Source organism: Gymnogyps californianus, chromosome 3, assembly GCF_018139145.2.
Source record: "Gymnogyps californianus isolate 813 chromosome 3, ASM1813914v2, whole genome shotgun sequence".
In the NCBI taxonomy this organism is placed as follows: Eukaryota; Metazoa; Chordata; class Aves; order Accipitriformes; family Cathartidae; genus Gymnogyps; species Gymnogyps californianus.
The window spans coordinates 123,874,440-123,894,894 of record NC_059473.1 but is presented as its reverse complement, the minus strand read 5'-3'; the positions used below and the strand labels follow the sequence as shown (position 1 = coordinate 123,894,894).

Genomic DNA, 20,455 nt, shown 5'->3' with positions numbered 1-20,455 from the left:
TTAAAAGACACTTAAAACGTCAGCCACTTTATTTTACTGACTCGCAATGCATACCTCCAGGTATTTGGCATGCTCAGGGAGGTAATTTCTCTCTGGAATTTTGGTTGCACGGACATTCATAATATACTGACTTCCACAAAGAATTGATTTCCACACAAAATTCCCTGCTTGCCTAAAACCCCTGCCCTCCAGCCACTAGCTGGCTGAATAAATATGCATTTTTTTTTCCTTATGAATCATCTGTAGAACGCACGATTTGAGTCGCAAGTAAAAGATCCTGGAAATAATGTGACTGGACTGCAGAAGTATTTTGTTAAAGGAAAAGGGTCTGTGGCTGCACTTTTGGAAAAAGCAGCAGTTTTACCAGTGGATAGAGAAAGCAGGGCTTTGGGTTTTGATACTTCGTTGTTGCTTGACAGATGTCAGAGATCACGACTGCAGGGAACACACTTGAATGGGTCAGAAGAAAGTAATTGGTATATGGAGGCTTTCACCTCTAGGTCACCAGGCTTGGCTTTGATTTGGACCATTAGGGACCAAAAAGTCATTAGTGTTTTAACACTGTCTGGTGACCTATGAATGGTAGCGGTGGGTGTCAGTCGTGATCTTAGAGAACAAGCTCTTCTTATAGCTGCAAGAAAGCTCATCTTAGACTCCCCTTAGAGAACTAGATACCTCCAGAGAGCAATTAATCTTATCTAAGAACAAACCAGAAGAATTGCCCTCTGGACATACGTATGCCTTATTTTTTCCTGGAAAGGGAGCCTAGGTTTACCAACCTGGACTTCAGCATCTAATTTTTACACATCTAAGTTAGGTGAGAGGGATCATGCCCAGATGCGCAGATGAAAACATTGCTATATGGACACCATCCAAAACCAACTAAGTTTGGCTGCTCTCTGAATGAAGCAGGTAAGAACAGGTTTTTTCCCTAGAGTAGAAAAGCTCCTAACCCACTGTATATAACCCACATAACCCACTTGCTACTGACTCTGTAAGTACCAAACTCTTAATCTAAGGCCAGGCAGACTTTATGTTCACTTATTTTTCACCTCTTGCAAAAATACAAAGAATGCAACACCATAATTTCTTCATTAAGAGATATTAAGTGACAATAACTTACAGCACATCTTCCCATGGTTATTCACTTACCCTGTTAAAAATAATCCAAGCAAGTAATTTACCACAGGTCTGAGTAAGTTTAGTTGTTCAGCCACTGACATATCCTGAAGATGTAATTCTCTGTTTTCTCTTGACTTCTAGGGGGTCTCACTTTTTCGGGGCGATGTTGTTTCCATTTGCTGTATTTGTTTTGGGAGATATGAGAAAGATACAGATTGAGAAGTAAATCAATAAACTGAGTATTTTGTGATTTACCTTTCTTTCATGACATTGTTTTCCTACTTAGAAAGGATTTTATAGGGGTAAGAAGTTTTCCACACATTTTTTTTCTTACCTACATTTTGAAGAGTTATGGCAATACCATTTTTCTGTCATTTGTTTCTATTGCTTGGCCAACCCTTGTTGCCTGGCTTGAGAATAGGTTTTTTTTAAGACTGGCCCAAGGACAGAGCGAAAACAGGATGACACAGAAACAAGGTACCAGCTTCTGCCAGCCAGACTTACCAGAATTTGAATGGACCTCAGCTGGGATTTTAATTTGGGTTTTTCTTAAGTTTATTTTAATTTCCAGAAATCTGTGGTAATCTTTTTTCACAGTCACATATGCTTCTCTGCAGGGTAACACAGTGTGTGCTGCTGGGTATGGCTATTTCTTTCATCTCTCCCCTGAGGGACCATCTAAAATGCCTCTCCTGTCCTTCAGTGAGAACATAGCTCATTCCTGCACAAGGTACTCGAGGATCTTTGGTTGAAGAGATTTTCCTTCTGTGCGTGGTATTGCTAACTATAATTGCGGTGATGAGCAGAAAAGGCTTTGCCCCTCCTTTCAGGACTTGGTTGTTTTTTTTTTTTTAATTTTGCACCATTTCAAGGGCTTCCCTTTTTAAGGACTTTCACCCTTTTAAAGGCTTCCACCCTTTTAAGGACTGGAACAGGTTGCCCAGAGAGGTGTGGATGCCCCATCCCTGGAAGTGTTCAAGGCCAGGTTGGATGGGCTTTAGCAACCTGGTCTAGTGGAAGATGTCCCTGCCGATGGCAGGGGGGTTGGAACTAGATGATCTTTAAGGTCCCTTCCAACGCAAACCATTCTATGATTCTATGTTTCTATGATTCCTCTCTTGTAAGCAGAGTTGTCCACAGCAGAGCAGAATCAGTGTTTGACAGCGATGTGGCTGGGGCTGTTTTTCAGGGCCTGATTGCGAATGGTTCCCCTAGTAGTTTCAATACGGTCCTTTCTTCTTCATTCCCAAGCCCAATTTGTTAACTGGCAGCATTTCCCTGTGCTGGTAACAAGCTCCTCCACTTTACCCCCTTGTTTAAATGATGCTGATGTAGTTTAAGGTGCCACATTTAACACATTTCCTCATCAACCATTTAACAGCAAAGCACTGAAGCAGGCGCTTATGTGTTGAATTGAAAGCTCATTTTTAAGTACACCAGACGTTTTGAGCAGAAGAGGATGGCATGCAGGAGAACAGATACACGATTTCTTCCTTACATTCCTCCTTTAACATTTCCTGCAGGCCACCATTAGAGACATGATACTGGCTTAGTCAAACTGGAGTGGCATTTCTTACCTCCAGATGCTTTATATCATAGCAGCACAAATACTCAGCCCTTAGAGTTTGGCCTCTGATTAAGCAGATTGAAATGAAATTAAGCACTTTGCAGTCCAACGGGATAAAAGGTGCTGTGTCTATGTCAGACATGAAATATAACAGTTGTTCCTGTAGCATCCAGGAATGGCTATTCACTAGAGCTTTTGCCTGTACCTCCCTAAACCAGAAACAATAGTAAAAAATTACATTGTGCTAAAAGTCAGTGGACGGAGTCACCTGAATCTTGAGGAAATCTAGATATTAATCTGGATTTAAAATCTCTGAGAAGGTCAAACCAAGGGCTGCATTCAGGAACGCTTACATTTGGAGTGTATTCCAAGTTGGCTGAATCCAAGAGCTAGAAAAGCCTTATCTGTGCAGATTCATGTCGGGCTCATCTGAAGCCGACACTGGTTGAAAGCTCATGAGCATGGTGGGGGTATTTTGCAGAGAGCACCTGCCAGTGGTACTGCTCACTGGTTGTTAGCCCTGGGGTGGCTAATTCCAAAAACACTTTAAAAGAAATTTTAAGGATCCTCTCCAGCATGATTAGATGCTTAAAATAAATATTGCTATCCACCAGTTTTTGATTTTGGATTAAATGATAAAGTCTCATGCAGACAACTGTTACAGATTTAAAATTTTAGACATCAAAATGATGAATAAGAAAATCTGCTCATGAATACATGCACTGTAAAGAAACAGTCTCCTTTGCTTTCTTTCCTAAACAGGTATGGGTTGCTGGTGTACCCAGAATATTTGCCAGACAGCCCAAACAGACCTGTTCAGTTCAACAGCTTCACAGCTTGGAGCAGCCAAGGTGGAGCACAGGTACGTTTGTCCTGACTGTCCTCTGTGATGCTCAGGATCTTTGCAAGTATATCACCTCTACACTGACTTCATCTTTTAAGTCTGCAAATAAACCACAGTTACGGTAAAAGCTCTTGTAACTGTGTGTCCACGTCCCTCAGATGGAGGCTCCTATTCTGGTGATAAAGCCAGAAACACAATTTGTGTGAGCTCTTCTTACTGCTTCAATGCAGAATCAGTGCTACTTTCATCAATAGCTGGTGTCCTCTGTAATCATCTAGCATATGTCTGCCACTATAATCATAGAATCATAGAATGGTTTGGGTTGGAAGGGACCTTAAAGATCATCTAGTTCCAACCCCCCTGCCATCGGCAGGGACACCTTCCACTAGATCATGCAGCCAAAAAAATCCTCCCGGTGGATCTGAGCTATTCGTAAAGATTGCGGTTGGTAGAGGATCTGTTACCTTCATGGGTTAATGGTTTCTGTGGGAATTTTTTCATCCTTGTTAAAAATGGTTTTTGTTTGAATTTGTCTACCTTCACTTTCCAGCTATTGTGGCTCACTGTTACTTAATCTGATTAAAAAACCCGTACCACTCTTCATTACCTGATACTTTCTTCCCGTACCGGTGCTTAGAGGCTGTGTCGTTTAACCCCCCGTCTGATGACCTGAACAGATTGTATGTGTTTCTCTGTAAGGCATGTTTTCTAGTCTAACCCATCCTATGGCTCTTCCTTTGAAGGTGTCCAATTTTTCAGTGTGGTTTTTTTCAGACTGGTGCATTCTCTTGCTGGAAAAGCCGATTTGTACGGAAAAAAAATAGAAGGATGTTTTGCAGTTTTGTTTTTGTGATTTTCTCTGCCTAACTTGTAATTTCTTTGTATGTTACTGACCTAGCATACATGAATAACTAAGTTTGTTCTGCTTCTTTCTGTGGGCTCCCTTTAGGAACAGTTTTCTTGCTGTTAGGTGACTGTAAGCAATACCTCTGGTTATTTTCAAGGCATCTTTCTGCTACAAACGTTAACTTCTTTACCCTGCTATTCTTTCCAGTAATGAACCCCAAAATATTTAGAGCACTTTTACCCTGTCTATTACTGACTCTCAGTTCTGATTTTCTTTCATACTGTTCTTTTTTTCTTTTAACATGAAAATAAGTTGGCAGAACGTAAAAAATTTTGTATTATTAAATAAAAGGAGAAATAAGAAATTAAGGGGAGAAGCTCAAATTTTAAATACACATTCAACACTTTTATGTGTTTTTGTACTTCCCCTGTCTATTGTATTGTAAGTAAAGCAGAGTTATAAATCACAATCTTTTTTTTTAATTATTATTCCTTTATTATGCTTCTGTATAGATTTTTAGTAGCAGCAACCTTGAACTCCAAAATTTCTGGATTTATGCTTGCAAAGACTTTGGCATTGACATCGTAGAAAGCCTGGGAAACACTTCTGTAGCTGATAGCGTTTTAATTGGACACATTGGGCAAAAGGTAAGCACTGCAGGAGTTATTTCTGGGTCTCTTGAGTTGCACAGCAACCCTTCAAACAGGAATTTGGAGAAATAAGAAAGCAACCTGAAGAACAGCCCCCGCCCCATGGCAGCTTGGGTGAAATTTGGATTTTAAATAGATTGTATGTCAAGATAAATACAGCTTCAGGATGAGGTTTGGGCACTAATCTGTTTGCTTAGTCCTCTAGCTGTCTTTCACTCCTTGGAAAGATGATGCCTTTAGCAGCAGCACCTGCAAGAGACATTGATTTGGTGATAAAGTAGAGAAACTTGGAGCATCAGCACCGCTCTCGCAGTCTGCTGGAACCAAGGATTTTGTTGCTTCTGCTGGCAGCAGCAGGAGAGAAATAGCATTTGATCAGCTGGATCCTGCATCATTTTTCAGGTGCTCCATCCATACCAGCTGACGAGAAACTGGAGATTGCATTCTGCAGGAAAATTCAGCATTTTTTCCAAACATCTTTTTATTTCAATATGGAAGTTTTGAAGATTTTTTTAAACAAACTTGAAAGAAGGACTCTGATTTTTCTATTTGAATTTGGAACTATTAAAAGATTTTATATTACAATGCATATTCATGTATATTCTTTATAAAACAACATTCAGAAGTAAAAACAAAATCATGCTTCTGTTCAACTTACAAGCTGAAAGATTTTAGTAAGATAAGTGTTAATTTCTTCCCTAGTCTTTTTTTTTTTTCATGATTGACATGGTCTCAGAAAACCCTTGGAATTTCACAGAACCTGAATTTTTGAGAGAAATCATAATTTTTGTTTAAATAAGCTTTTCTAACATAAATTCCTATATACCTTTTGCTGTAATAAACAGACACCATTTAACCATACACAACAGGGTTAATTTTAGTGATTTGATTTCTATCGTAGTTAACATTTTGGTTTCCTCTGCTCTCTGATAGCATCATTGGCGCACCTGGAACACAGAGTGCTACTTATTTACTTGGGAATGACAAATGCAATCAAAATGTAACATTTTTATTTATGCAGTAAATATGACCTTCTTCCACTATTTCTTTAGGCAGCTGGACAAAGTCCTTTGGGTGCTACCAGGTTGTTAACAGATTAATAACATGGATAATAAAGGAATTTTAGTTACAACTGGCCACAGCAGCTTGTTCATGATTTTGAGGGCTTTTTCGCCCTGCTCCGTTTTCTATCATTGTTTATGAAATTAATTTTCTCTCGGACTAGCAGAAAAAGAGTTTTAAATGAGTTTTCTTTAGAAGCTCGCAGAAAGAAACCTCTGTAATGGATCTATTGAAAGTATGTAGCTCAGATATAATCCTGGCCTCACCCGTCCAACCTTGCAGCATTCCAATGACACACGAATTTCTCTTGGACACCAAAGGGTGGATGTCTTTGTTTTTGCTTTGCAGGATCCATGGAAGGACTCTGATGTTGTACTTATTAAGAGATTTAGAGGCGCTCAGCTGTGCCTTGTTTCTTGCAGTACCCCAGGGGGGTGATTATCTTTGATTATCTCATGATAAGAGCCTCCTTGTCATAATTTACATCTTAATTTATGTAATTCTGCCTTTAATAATGATGTCTCTTTAATATCAATTAAAACTTTATGACATTAATTTAATGGGAACCTTGGATATTCCTCTCTGCTAGCCCTTCCAGTTTTTGAAAGAGGTGCTTTATAACAAGATTGTTTTCTGGAAATATCAGGGCATTTAAAAATTTGGGCTTTGATCAATTAAAACATTAGTGGCAAGGCTAGAGCCAGGGCCTGTAAAAGCCGAGGGAAAGACTTTCATTAGTTTCCTAGACATTCAGCAAACCTCTTCCATACTTTCATAAGCAGCTCATTGCCTTTGTGGAGCCAATTGCGGAAAAGCATTTCCTCCTGAAAAACAGGGAGGTCTGAGACAGATGACACACACTAGGGAGGAATTATCATCTCACACCCTTCTTCTATTTACTATTTATTTAAATAACATAAATTAACTAAAAAAAATGATGGAAATGGGATTGGTGTGGAAGAACAGGCAAGTGTAAGCAAAAAACCAATAGAGTCTGACTGATTTGTTACCAGAAGCCAGGGATTTCTGCTTAGCAGTGACTTGGAAGAAGATGGCCCAGGGACCAGGGCCATCATCCCAGGTGTTTTAGCCTCCGAGTAAAACAGGTGATGGAGCTGCTGTCTCTTAATGAGGCTGAAGATAGCACCATCTCTTTGAAGTGATAAACTATAAAAGTCCATTTCATTCTACATTTTCAGTTAAAGAGGATGTTTTCACAGAGGGTGGATTCTTGATTGATTCTCTACTATGGCTTTCGAGAGTTGTTCTACAAAAGTGTTTATTGGCCTCAGAGATAGCATCACACACTCCTGCCAGCCCTTTCCCTTCCAGGCTACACACTGTCTCTGAGTATGTCCTTCTTCCTAGCCTGTCTTCAAGATAAATTGGCAAGAGATGTACATCTCCTCTGTGCCATGGCCTACAACCACCATAAAATCTAGTTTGTCCACTGTGTTTCCCACCACTTGTGGGTTTTCCTCTTCCTTTTCATGTCTTATGTTTTCTCCTGTCTCACTGATACACTTGACCTCTTGTTGTTCTGATGTACCCTGAAGTCAACCAGAGCTTTGAGGAGAGCTTAAATGCCTCCCCCCATCCCCAGTCACACAAAAGGGCTTTGAATCTCAGCAGTCAAGTTCTTCTTAGAATGTAAATTAGGATGATCAGCTTTGTAGAATGGGGAAATTTCCTGCCTGTTGGACAAGACAAGGTAAAGTAAAAGGGACCGTGAACAAATCTGCTCACTGTGCCTTCCAGGTGGATTCTTTCTTCCCAGGGAATATGAAATTTCGTTTCCTTTCAAATGGCCAACCTTAACTAGTACGCAACAACCTGGACAAAGCAAACAAGGCAATCACTGCCCTGAAAGTAATACTATCACATACTGCAAATGGTGAATTAAACAGATGTTACTTGTCAGAATGTGCAAAGCAATAGCTTAGATCTGTCCTTCAAACAGCATACATTGCCCCACAACCATGGGCATGAGTGCAATCACATCCTTGTGTCCCAGCTGCTGCATCCTGGACTCATTAGACTTGGAGATTCACATGGAGATATGTTTCCCAGCGCTCTTCATTTCTTCATTGCAGGATAGGACCTGTATGTCAGCAGGACTAAAAACTCCCAAAAGATACCAACTATTCATCTCCAACACAACTTTCAGGAACTTTGATGCGAACACTTGCACAGCAATCAGGACTTGTTCTGGCTGCTACCAAGGGCAGGGTGAGTTTGATTTACTCTGATTTAGCAGGGTTTCCACAGTCCTTGGCTTCCTCCCATTTGAGATTCAGATGTTCAGAAGTTCATAGTTTCCACAGACAACCATTGATAGATATTTCAGTTGAATCCCGCAAAAAGCACTGTATAATGATGAAGAGTACTGGCCCCAGTTTTGCTTCTGTAATCTTGTCACTATGCTTGTATCAAGAGCTAGGTTTTGAGGTATTTGCATACCTGCTTTGCTTAGATTTCACGGCACTAAATAGTTTTCAAAAGTGTCAGTCTCTGTGTTTCACTTCCCCAACTGGGACAGAAGGATAATAGCTATTCCCCATTCGCAGGGAGGTGGGGCATGAGATGATGATATGTAGATGCAAGATAAATACTGTGCGTAGTGTGCAGCTCAGATGAACTGAGAAAATCCCTAAGCTGGGATTGTAGTGATATGCATAACAACTAGTCCTCAACAGTACTCACCCTCTTTAGTGTGTGCATTTTGCTGACACTGCTAGCGGGCTGAATCAGACTCTTTAGCTGCTCTGCAAGGGCTGAGGTTGCAGGTTCTCTCCAGACAATCTCCCTTAGAAATAGCTTCATCATTTAGTTGAAGCCACATACCGCACATATTTTTAAGACAAAGGTAGCCTTATTTTTGCACTGATTTAATTTTCTCAGTGGAAGGGGTTTTTATACACTGACTTGTTACCGCTTCTTCTTTTTGGGAGGCAAAATTTCAAGAGTGATGATTTCTTTAATAGCTATGACACATCCTCGCAGAATTTCGCCAAGCTCCTACCTCAGGCCAGCCTAAACCCTAGGTGAATTTGCCTAAGATAACGTGTGTAAACTAAGTATCCTTTTGAGCTTTAAAAAGGTACCCAAAGGCTCTTTGAAGAATGTTCCAACTGCAATTACCTCTTAAATATATTTATATATAAACGTATACTGTCTTACAATAACATAACAGAGAAAAAGACTTCAGGAGGTGAGATCAAAGGACAGGAGGAATAGTAAAATCTGACTCAGAGAGGCTGCAACTGACAATACGATAGTCAAATAGTAACCTAATGCAGTGCATGAACACTCATGCCAAGGATGACTTGTTACGGTCCATGGGGCAATGATTTTCTGACACTTCTGGAAATATTAATGTGTTCAAAAACTTCCTGAGCTTTAACCCCCATGAATATTCCTCCTCTTTACAGCTATCTGCATTACAATAATGAAAAGATCCTCCAGCCACACTTTTCAGCCAAGGCTTTATTGTGTCAGGTGCTGTACATATGCACACAAGTATATTTACACACATACATAAACAGTCCTTATCTCTAAAGAATTTATCTTATACACAGGGCAGAAAGGATCTATACAAATCACTGTTTTGGGGACTGTAACTTTTGGCAGTGGGACTTGTGAAGAAGCGTTTGAAGTCACTGATGAGATGCTGGTAGGGCCAGGAGCAGCACCTGGATCAGAGGAGTCTCTAACCACAAGTCCTGTCACAACAGGGTGCTGGACAGGTGGGACCTGACCATAGCACGGCAATGACAATTCCTACAACCATCCCTATTTATTTATTTGTTTTTGTGAATCTCCCCCTCCTGTTGACTCAGCAGACATTTTTTCAAAGTGAAGGCGAAGTGAAGCTAATCTCTTTTTCGCCAGAGATGTCTTCAGGCCTATTACTTGAAGAGGTCAGTCTCTGTTTCTGATATGTTACTTGTTCTCCCCCAGGTGGGTTCACAGTGAGAGCTGAACGTCTGACCTTCATCAACTCACCTTTCCAAGTGTCCTTCCCTTTTCCTCACTCTGCCATCCTTGAGGATCTCGACGGCTCTGTCACAGGGCAGAAAGGAAGTCATGTCCTCCCTTCCACAGATATCCTTGTGGTATCTTGCACAGCCAGTGCCAACTTCAGTCAAGCTTCTGGTGGCAGTGTTTGTGGCAGGGACCTTGTTTTCCACCGTATGTCTCTTCATCTGTAAGTAACCATTCCACTTCTGAAAAATTAGCATGAATGTTGCTTGCTATGTTTTATATTGAGAGAGTTGCTGGGTCTGAACACAGTCCCAAGACTCCTGCCTCTATGCTGGGTCCTAAACTAGGTCAAAAGCCTGAGGTCTGGCATACATTAGTCCATGTTGTTGTCCATGTGGTCCCTGGCACTGTTTTTTCCGGCTGCTTGTTCTCGCCCAGATAGTTCTCAGGCGTGGTTTGAGAGATAGCACAGGGACCATTCCCATCTGGCAATTTGGATGTAGTAGTCATGTTTTTGGGGAGGAGAACTTAGCTGTGTGAACAGCTATGAGAATTATCCAGGCCACAGGACAGTCTTGGTTTATTTTATTTACTTGAGCCTGCGCAAGTTCAATTTTTTCTGAGGTTCTCAGCACGCTGCTTATCTTTCTTACCTTGGTTTCCTACCTATAGTCTTGATTCCTGTCCTGAGATAATTCTGACAGTGTTAAGTGAGCCTTTAAGTGGAGGTTGTGGTGTACTGCTGTTTTGTCACTCTTCAAATACCGAGGGTATATAAATGGGCCTTTGTAGAAATGGGAATCCGGCTCAAGGTGGGCACTGACGCTCAGATGTTCAAAGTGAGATTGATGGCCAAGCCCCAGAAACAGTCAGAGATTCAGTGGGTGAATTGCAAACTTTGCCAAGATTTTCTGAGTGTTGACCTATAAAATACTTCCAGATCAAGAAAGAAACACCTAAGATGATAATAAGATGCAGTCTTAAAAAAAAAAAATAGTTTGAATTTAATTATATTTTAAGTCAAGTTCTTAGAGGGTTTCCGTTTATGCTCATTGTGAGACATTTCCCCAAATGCTCCCAAAGAATAAGTGGTCATGAATAGGGTAGATTTTCATGTCTTACGCAAAAAATCTTTGCTATCTGATTTCACTGCTATGTTAGTTTCATAAACTGTCAGATTCATGCATTATGTTTTCGACTAAAACTGAATTCAACAGTTTGTGATTTCATGGGCCCACCTCTCATGCAATGAACAGCCATATTGTATAAAAGAGATAAGAAGTTCATGATATATTTAATTAAAAGAAAACTTTCCAGTAGATATGTTTCTGCCATTCTGTTGAAGCCATGCCTTTCTTACCTACCTCATCAGGACTTTCTGGTCTTTCATTTTGCAGTTCTTTGCTTGCTGCAAGGTGAATTTAGTGAATTCAGATCATCAAACCTTATTAAGACTGACCCGGGCTCACAATCTAAGCAACCCGTTTCAGTCTATATAGTTATGGCTTCCCATCAACATGATGGGATCAGACAATGGTACAAGGGAGATATGAAACTCAAGAATAAACTTTTGTTATTGTGAGTGGCAGAATTTTTTTGGCAACTAGGTAATTGCTTTTCCTGCATTAAGATGCCAGTTTTCACTTGATTTCAGTGGCTACTTGTGATAATACCACTGTTTATAGATGGAAGTGAAAACCCATTTGTTTGTTGTCTTAATCATGATAGAGGAACTCAAAGCATAAATGAACAAATTACTTTATGAGTGAAAGGTACTACAGTAAATCTATGATGTAGCTCTCAGAGCTTATTCAGCAGTCAAAAATTACTGCAAAGATTTGGCAGGTGAACCAGAAATTCAATATGAGTAAATTCAAATTGGATTGAAGACATATAAACTTAGATATTGTCCTGAAGAACATGTGTGTTCACCATGTAGACACTGGCAATGTGTCCCATTACAGCTGATGGAAACCTGTGTCCTTGATTTGATTGCCCATGGAGAGGTGTCTAGTGCCACTTAAAATGCCCTATGATATTTCCCTTGGCTTTTCACCCCATGGCAGAAAGGCAAGGATCTCCTGGAGACACTCGGTCAGATCTGGTATCTCACAGCAAAGTTTTTGATTGCTTGGGACATTTTGAGTAGCACTAGATGCCTCTGTTCCTTTGATCTTTCTCTTAGGGGCTGGTCAGCTGAAGTGCCCTTTGGGCTTCTGCTGACTGCACTTACTATGATGCTAGTGACTGTAACGATCACCCAATTCCTATTTAAATATCAGTAGGCATTTAGGTGTCTCAATCCTAAATTGAATGGCGATTTTCCTCTACCTGTCTTCTACACTGGTTTTAGGGGAAATAAGACTTATGCAAGCACAGGGAGTGTTTGCGCATCTGTACATGAACATATATACGTAAGTGCAGTCTATCTCTCTTTTTGACTTAGTTTTGAACCCGTTCCAGTTTCAGCTGTTTGTACTGTTAAACACTCATAATGGTCCATGGCGTGGTTTTGGCCCAGGACAGCTATCCTACACCCAAGTAATTCATCAGTACAATTAGAGGTCAACACAACCCAAGGAAGCATTTCCAGTAGGGCAATTTAGATGTCCCCATGTTGTTTTGAAGGCTGAAGGAGTTTGATTGTATGGATATGGCCAGGCCATGCCAGCTAGCCTCAAGGCCAGAGGCAGGCCACAGCACCAGTCAGTTATCAGAAGAGGTGTAGCCACAGGTCTGTGCCTGAGTGCTTACGCTCTCTGTGAGTGGATGAGACATGGTTTTGTCGGAGAAGATCTGTCTATCTGTGTGGATATAACCATGTCTTACAATGTATGGTACATGTACTCCTTGCTGATATCTCTTCACACTCCCAGTAAATCATCTCTACTGTAAATTTGCAACAGAATGCCACTTTTGATTTTTTATTTTTTTTTTAATTTCTAGAGGGATAGAAAATGGTTTTGGAGAGTTCAGCCTCCTACTGTCACTGCCTCATATCCCACCTTTGTAATAACCCAGTCCTGGGATACAGCCAGGTCTTTCCCATCAGCTTTGATGGTCTTACAGCTCCCAAGTACTGTCCCAGCTCACTTCTGTTGCTTCATGTGCCTCCCCAAGCTGGACTTGTTCCTGCCTTTGAGCAGCTGGCAGCTAAATGGATCCAGTGGAGAAATACTGCCCCTGCTTCTCTTACCCAGGGAGGACACTTGCAAATTCCTGGCATAAAAAGAAAGGGGGTGGAAAAGGCTTTTAGTGATCTAAACACCACTCCTGCTTTTCTCCTCATGCTCATCTTCCCTTCCCAGTGCCCTGCTCAACATTTCACTTTCTTTTTGAAGTAGAAGCCTGAACCATTATCCATTTCCTGCTGTTTCAGCTTAGTAGTACACAAGCAGAAATCCTGAAGTGGTCTGTCAGAGGGCTATTAATAATTCACATCTGTCTTATAATTCATGTTTTAGAAGAAGGAGGAAAAAAACCCCCTTCCCAAATAGGAAAAAAAATAAGCACGTGTTCCATTGAAGGGAAAAACTGTAAGACTTTCAGCTACCTGCAGGCTTTGCATGTGATTACTGTTTCTCATAACGAAAACGAAAGTCTGCAATAAATGAAGAGTTGGGAATCATTCTGATTTAACAAAAAGGGTACTGGTTGGAAGACAAAATACAACTGTGCTAGATGTCTTTCCGGACCAGTTAATCATGAGGTCTTAGGCAAATCACTTCCCTTTCTAGCCTGTGTTTACTTTGATTATATGGACTACTAGCTCTTGGATCGATGCTGTGTGGGTAGACAGAGCTTCTCACAACATTGCCTGTAGTGTGATTTGAGTCCTTTTGGATACTGCCACAATGTAAATGTTAATAATTCATGACAGCTAATGTATTCAGTACACCTCGTTCCTCTTTGCATCAAAAGGTGGTTAAGGAGCAAGTACAAATGGGAGTTCATCTGCAGCATTGCTGTTGAACTCTGGAAATGTTTGAGCCCTGACCTAAACTTTGTCTTCTCAGTAAATTGATTAAGAATTTTAGATTAGTCATATCAATGACCGGGCACTTCTCAATCAACTTTTTATTTCAAGCAAGTCCCCTTTCTTTTCCTTCTTTATTATTCATCTGCATGAGCTGGGAGTCAACTTACATCAAAGATACTTGGCAGCCGGAGTAGCAGAGGCCAGCTGTTAGCCTGTCCTCTCGAGGACTATGTACTTAACAGAGTAAGCGTTAAGTAACGAGAGACCGTGAGCATCCTCTCTGTGCTGCTTCCAGATCCTCTCTCCCGAGTAGCTCCTACCAGCCAAATCACTGTCATGTTAGGTTGAAAGACTGTCAGCATGCAGCCAAGTAAAAGTGGTGAGTCAGGGAGGCTTCGGTCACACAGACAGAGCTCCAAAATGGACCTGGTAGAGGAACAGGGTGGGGAATGAAAGGAGCTGGAGCGGATTAAGGATGAAAGCCAATTAATAAAATATCCACAGAATGACCAGAGAATGAGGGGGTGGGGGGAGAAGAAGAAAGGGTGAATTTTGTCCAGATGTATTTGAAAAGTGTTCACAATAAAAAGGGAATAGTTTAGGATTAATACAACAAAACATGACTAGGAGCAATTGGCAGAGGTTGAGCAGAGACAATAAAGATAGGTGGATGACAGGAAGAATTTCCTAACAGTGCAGTCTCTTGGATTCATCTAATCTCAGTAGAAAGATGAAAGTACTGTTGCTTGGCTTGCTTCAGTTTCTGAAGAGCAAAGAATTAAAAATTGCTCTAGAAGAAATCCATCCATTGTACTCTACCAGGTCCCTGTAGTGAGTAAAACAGGGGTGCTGTCAAAACCAGGGGTGAAAAACAGATTTCAAGCCTCTGAGCCCAAGCCTTAAGCACTGAACCCACATTTGCCGATCATCAGGCCAAAGTGATAGCACAAGAGCATCCTCATTTTGCTATGAAGTCACACTGTACAAGGAGAAGGTTTCAGGCAATAGCAGTAAAACAGTCTCATCTCCTGTGCTCAATAGCTCTGTCTTGGTCTAGAGTGGTACATTCTCTGTGCTCCTCAATAGAAAGCGTGAGGGGTTTGAGACGGTGGGGTTTTGCTTCCCCTGAATTTCAGGGATAGGCTCCAGCTCCAAAAATCTTAAAGGCTGAGCCAAGTAATGGATTTTGAAAGGGGAGTCCTGGTGTGACAACCTCTATCCCAGCAACCTCAGGCTCATTCCCTGACCCTGAGGGCAACTGGCAAGGCTTGGCCATGGCCATGTTATTAACCTCCTTAGCCTCCAAAACATCAGGGAAGTTGCATCAGCACTACCTTTTAGGAAAGATCCCCTGCCTGGGAGCTGGCTGGGATAGGGCTGGTTGGCACAAGCTAAAAGCATGTCTGGGACCATTTTAATTATTTAACAGTTACAATGTGGGCAATTGAATGCAAGTGATTGACTCTGTATCTTTGTGTTGATTAATTTATCAGAGTACCTGTATTGGCACTTTTCCCCCAAAAAATGTATGTTTGGAAAAACATTTTTTGTTAAAGAAAAACCCTACAAACATTTTTTTTAGAGAAAATAAGTGTCTTGAGCATTTCTTGACTCTCTGTCCTTAACTGCTTCACCCAACAACTTCCAGGGCAATGGGGATCCATTTTCAAGTTTGCATTGCTGTAACAAAAGGCTTCTTCACGAAGTCCAGTTGAAAGTTAAACTAATGTGTCACTTAAGCACCCCTTAAAGAGGGATTTTATGTCTTTTAAAAATGTAATTGAAGCTTATAAAAGTCTTTATAAATTTATATGTGAGAAAGTTATTGAGTAGTCTGAAGAACAGCTTATGCCATGGCACAGCACAGCATGGCTGCAGGCTAGATACAGCTGCTCCAAATGCCACCGCTACCCATATTATCATGAAAATATGAGTCTCTATTAATATTAAAACAAATTTTCATTAAAAAATTGTCATAACATGATTAAGTGACTTTAAAAGTTTCTTCACATTATGCATAATTTTTACAAGAGGAGAGCATTAGAATAATCGGCAGCCAGGCAGCACCTTGCGGCAAAGGGGACTCCAAACACTTTGCAGCTGCGCACACCAGAAGGAAGTTTGCCTCTTGTTCCCTTTCATTTACTTTCCCCTTCTCACTGCGGAAACCTGGGACTTGCTCAGCACCAGTCTTGTAGTTCAAGCCTTTTATCGCTTCCCTCTTCTCTAGTCTGCTGCAGAGGAAAAGATTAACTTTCTTCTTTATAGCCTTAATTCTTAAATCTGGTCTAATATCCTCTCCTGTAGTGCATGCATTCGGTTGCTGCAAACCCAGCCGCTGCTGATGGGTTAGTGTGAAAAGAATAGCATACCCCCTACCTCCGTGTCTTTGAGTCTTGAAGAGAGTTCAAATGGTTACTCTAGTTTTGCTTTTCCTTTGGTATTTACTTACTGTGGTGCCTTCAGATGAACACCCACCTGCTGTGAAACACCCTTACAATCACACTTCTCTCGATGTGTGCATGCTCAGTTGCTCTCTGGTCGTGTATGCTCCCCGTGTACATGACTGTATTCACACATGGGGTGGCTTACACACTCACTTAGCCTCATAACCCAGCCCTCTCAAGGCTCCTGTGGCGTAACGTGGAAGGCAAATATTAAATCATTGGTTGTTGACTGTTCAGTTAACCAACACATCAGCTAAACTTCAGAGGTTCGACTCTTACTGTGCTATATTTCTGGCATCTGAGACATCCCACCAAAGCAGCCAAGAGAAATTTGGTTCCCAGTGGACGACCCCTTTCCATTTACGCTGCAGCCCGGGGTATTGGCAGCAAAGCCAGAACCTGCACAGGCTTATGAGTATATAAGACGTTTCCCGAGCCTTCCCCCTCAGCTTGACCATTGTCTGGGATGTTTCTGGGTGCAGGGGGATATATTTAGCATTGAGGCAACGTTTACTAGCCCTACGCTTTCTTTGCTTGCAAGGAGAAGTCTGGCAAGCCTGTTGGGTGCTTCTTGTGGTCTGGGTAGATCTAAGACAGGTATGCCAGCTGGGACTCACTGTTATAACCAACGTATTATTAGTTCTAAGATTGTATCATTTGGTAGAGGACTGCAAGTGGACAATGGAGGTGCAGTAAAAACATGCCCAGAGTACCCGTGTCCAGATTGTCAGATCCACTTCGCATGCTTTGGAGCTCTGCCTGATGTAGGATAAGTGGAATGACAAAGTGGTCCTCCGCAGGTCTTTGCTATGCTTACACTGCAGAGATGTTTGAACTGTTAGTTTACCAGCCACTTCCCAGCTCAGAATTTATATCTCAATTTAGTTTTCCTTAAAATACTGGCCAGTAAACTATAGGAGCTGGGGAACTGATTTAAGAACAGAGAGGAGTTAGGAAGCCAGGGGTAGCAAACTCAAAAGCTACTTTAAATGAAGCCATCTTAGCTTGTCAGTCACAAGCCCCTCTGCTCCTGGGAGGTATCTCAATTCTTCTTTTACTTCAAATTCAGAAGGCCCATCGCATAGTGACTACTCAGGATCAGGGACAAAGTTCTAGTTATTTTTGAAAAGACCCGTGCATGCAAAAACTTGCCGATGGTAAGGGTTCATAATACAAGGCAGATTTGAATCATGTCCTTGGCCTCTCAACAAAGATACACACATTTACTGAAAACAGCTGAAAATTCTTAATTCTTGGCAATTAAAATAAAATGAACTGGGTTTGGGCCCAGCATCAAACCTGTGAAGTGTTTGGTATGGTCATAATTTGGAATTAGCCTCCATTTGGCCAACAATGTGTTGGACTGTTGATACAAACATTTGGTGTCCCATTTGAAGTTCGATGCTATATCGTTTCCTGTTTTAGAAGAGGGATTACACATTTATTACACAAATGTAACAAACAGAAAGCATTTAGAGCTAAACACAGCGCCTGCCTTCATACACACAGATATGGACCCTTAGGATAAGTAAGTTAATGGTAAACGTAAACAGGAGAGTTAATATTTGTTCTACTTGATGTTGTTGATTGGTTTAACAAATCCTTTGTGGCCCATCTATGTTGAGCAGTTCTGCACAATGCACTTGATCTAAATTACATAACAGTTTATACAATCACAATTGGTAAATTGTGGCTTAGACTGTAAAGTCCTATTCAGTAATCCTGCCATATTTCTAAAGCAAATTGCTCCTTAATTGAAACCTGCTTCAATATAAAAATACAGCCTTTTCAATGAGTCATCCTTTTTTTTCCCCTTACACTTTGTAAAGGCTTCCAGCAGTTTAAAGTGAGGGTTAATTTTGCATTAAGACCATTGCCTCCTAGTTTCTTTCAAATAAAGCCAGGGGAAGTTCAGGGGAAGGCTCTTTCCTCTGATAATGAAGCTCTCCATGTTAATGATGCGTGCAGGCTCCCTCGGATCCTCTGAATTAGAAATACTCGTGTGTGTGCACGCTACTCTGCTTCATTAACATTAAGGAGAGGTAGATTGGTGGCTATTTAGGGCACAGTGAAATTGCTGGCTGTTCAGGGCAAATGGAAATGGTGCTAATTGTGGCTGGTAATTCCATTAGTAGGGTACTTCCATTTTGGTGTTTGTTTGGCATATAGGTGAAAAAACCAAGCACACTGACATCCTTTCAAGGGGAATGTAGTCTCAGGCTCATTGTTGTCTTGTACCAGTTAACTTCTATGCAGAGCTGCAAAGCTTTTCAACTTCACCAACTTTTTGTTTTGGTGTGCTGGCACTTTATCAGGAGTAGGGTATGTGTTTGTGGGTGGCAACACCTCGAGCAAGGTATGTAAAAGGCAAGGACACAGCATTCCAGGTCAAGGAAACCCCATAGATTTCAGGCCATAAGACATCTCCTGCTACCTTTCCTTCCTGGGTCATGAACAAACTTCCAGGTCAAGGTCAGGGAATCCACCCTATCATGATATGAAACCATGCAAAGCCTTCTTCCTCAGAAAGGCTTTCCAGCATAAAAAATTGGCATTTTCAAACCAAAAATTCTACAGTGAAGGCTCCCTGTCTCTCTATCCCAAAGATTGAGAACAATTAACTGAAAAAGAAAGCTGGTAGTGTCTGAAGCATTCAAAAGCCTATCCTAGCTTTGAAGTCTAGAGAGAGAGGACTTGTCTGTTATAAGTAAGCATACAGGGAAAGATGTATTTCACTTAACTGTAGCCATCTGGAAGTTAGCTGTCTAGTTTAAGATATTTGTTTGGGGTGCCTTTATAACTTCTAGTCAAGATTAGTATCCAAGAGAGTTGGATTCACGCTTAATTCACTGGCTAGTGAATTCACATTCACATTCACTAGCTAGTGAATCTACATGGCTAGTGTGGAATTGCCACCTAACTTCCTGACAGATCAATCAGGTGATGCGTATCCCTCCCTATATCCCAGCAGGATTGCCCCTTCCAGGCTTTCTTCTCTGTCTTTAAAACTTCTTGGAAGTACCGGGGAGAAGTCCCTGAGAAAAGTGATTCAAGCTGTCTCATCAGACTTCTCCAGTGATGAAGAGTAAAATGAGTAAAGAGCAAAACCACGTGGATTTACATTGCACAGAGGATGGGTCTGAGTCTCCGTCACTTGCTGTGGTGTTGTGCACCTTTGTAACTCAATAAGGCAATTTCTGACGCGCAGGAGAGTTTAATGTTGCACTGCATTGTGTGTGGTGTGCTTCTGCTGCTAGAAATGTTTTCCTAAATACCTGTGCAGGTGCTGATAACTGTGGCAATAATGTGCTTGTTGTCATTTACTTGCTTAATTAGCAGCCTAATATCCTGGTCCAGTTAATGCCTGTAAGAGGAGGTTTATTAGTAGTACGAAAGCTGTTTAAGCCTTATAAACTCCTTCCAGTCAGTTTCATTGGTCTGCCAATATCTTCTGGTTGAGTGATTCTTTGCTGATTCACTGTTTGCCATTGCTGTTTCTCAGCTGAATGTTTCTGGGTAACCAGAAAGTCCTTTGCCAAAGTGACAGCCACCAGAATAACAAAAAAAAAAACCCAGAACTGATTTTAAAGGAGAAAAAAAGATCTGCAGGCAACCCTCCTTCAAGATGACTGCTATTGTAATTATGTATTGTCTCCAAAGCAGCGAGGGGAAAAACAACCAAAAATTGCAAATATAAACAGGCAAATTGCAGGATGACATGAGTTTTAGCACTGTCTGTCTTGGGTAAGTAAGCCATATCCAGTCTGGAGGGTTGGGCAATATGATGAGATGTCTAGTTGTAGCATAATACTCCAATACTTAGAAATACTATTTCAGATATGCTTAAAAAAGGGTTTTTTTTAAGCTTAGAGTCAGCTCAGATGCCAAAACTGACTAAGTGGACTAAAGGTGAAACTGCTGACTTGCCTTGATCTTGCAGCAGCACTTGATTC

General features: G+C 41.1%; 1 protein-coding gene across 1 annotated transcript in view; it reads left to right on the top strand.

Moving 5' to 3' along the window:
- The window catches only part of PKHD1 (PKHD1 ciliary IPT domain containing fibrocystin/polyductin), a 262,741-nt gene that overhangs the window by 126,487 nt on the left and 115,799 nt on the right, over positions 1-20,455 (top strand). Inside the window, 5 exon segments of the mRNA XM_050894040.1 lie at positions 1,740-1,852; positions 3,452-3,551; positions 4,893-5,027; positions 8,186-8,321; positions 10,053-10,299. Of these exon segments, the coding sequence (XP_050749997.1) occupies positions 1,740-1,852; positions 3,452-3,551; positions 4,893-5,027; positions 8,186-8,321; positions 10,053-10,299 (731 nt within the window).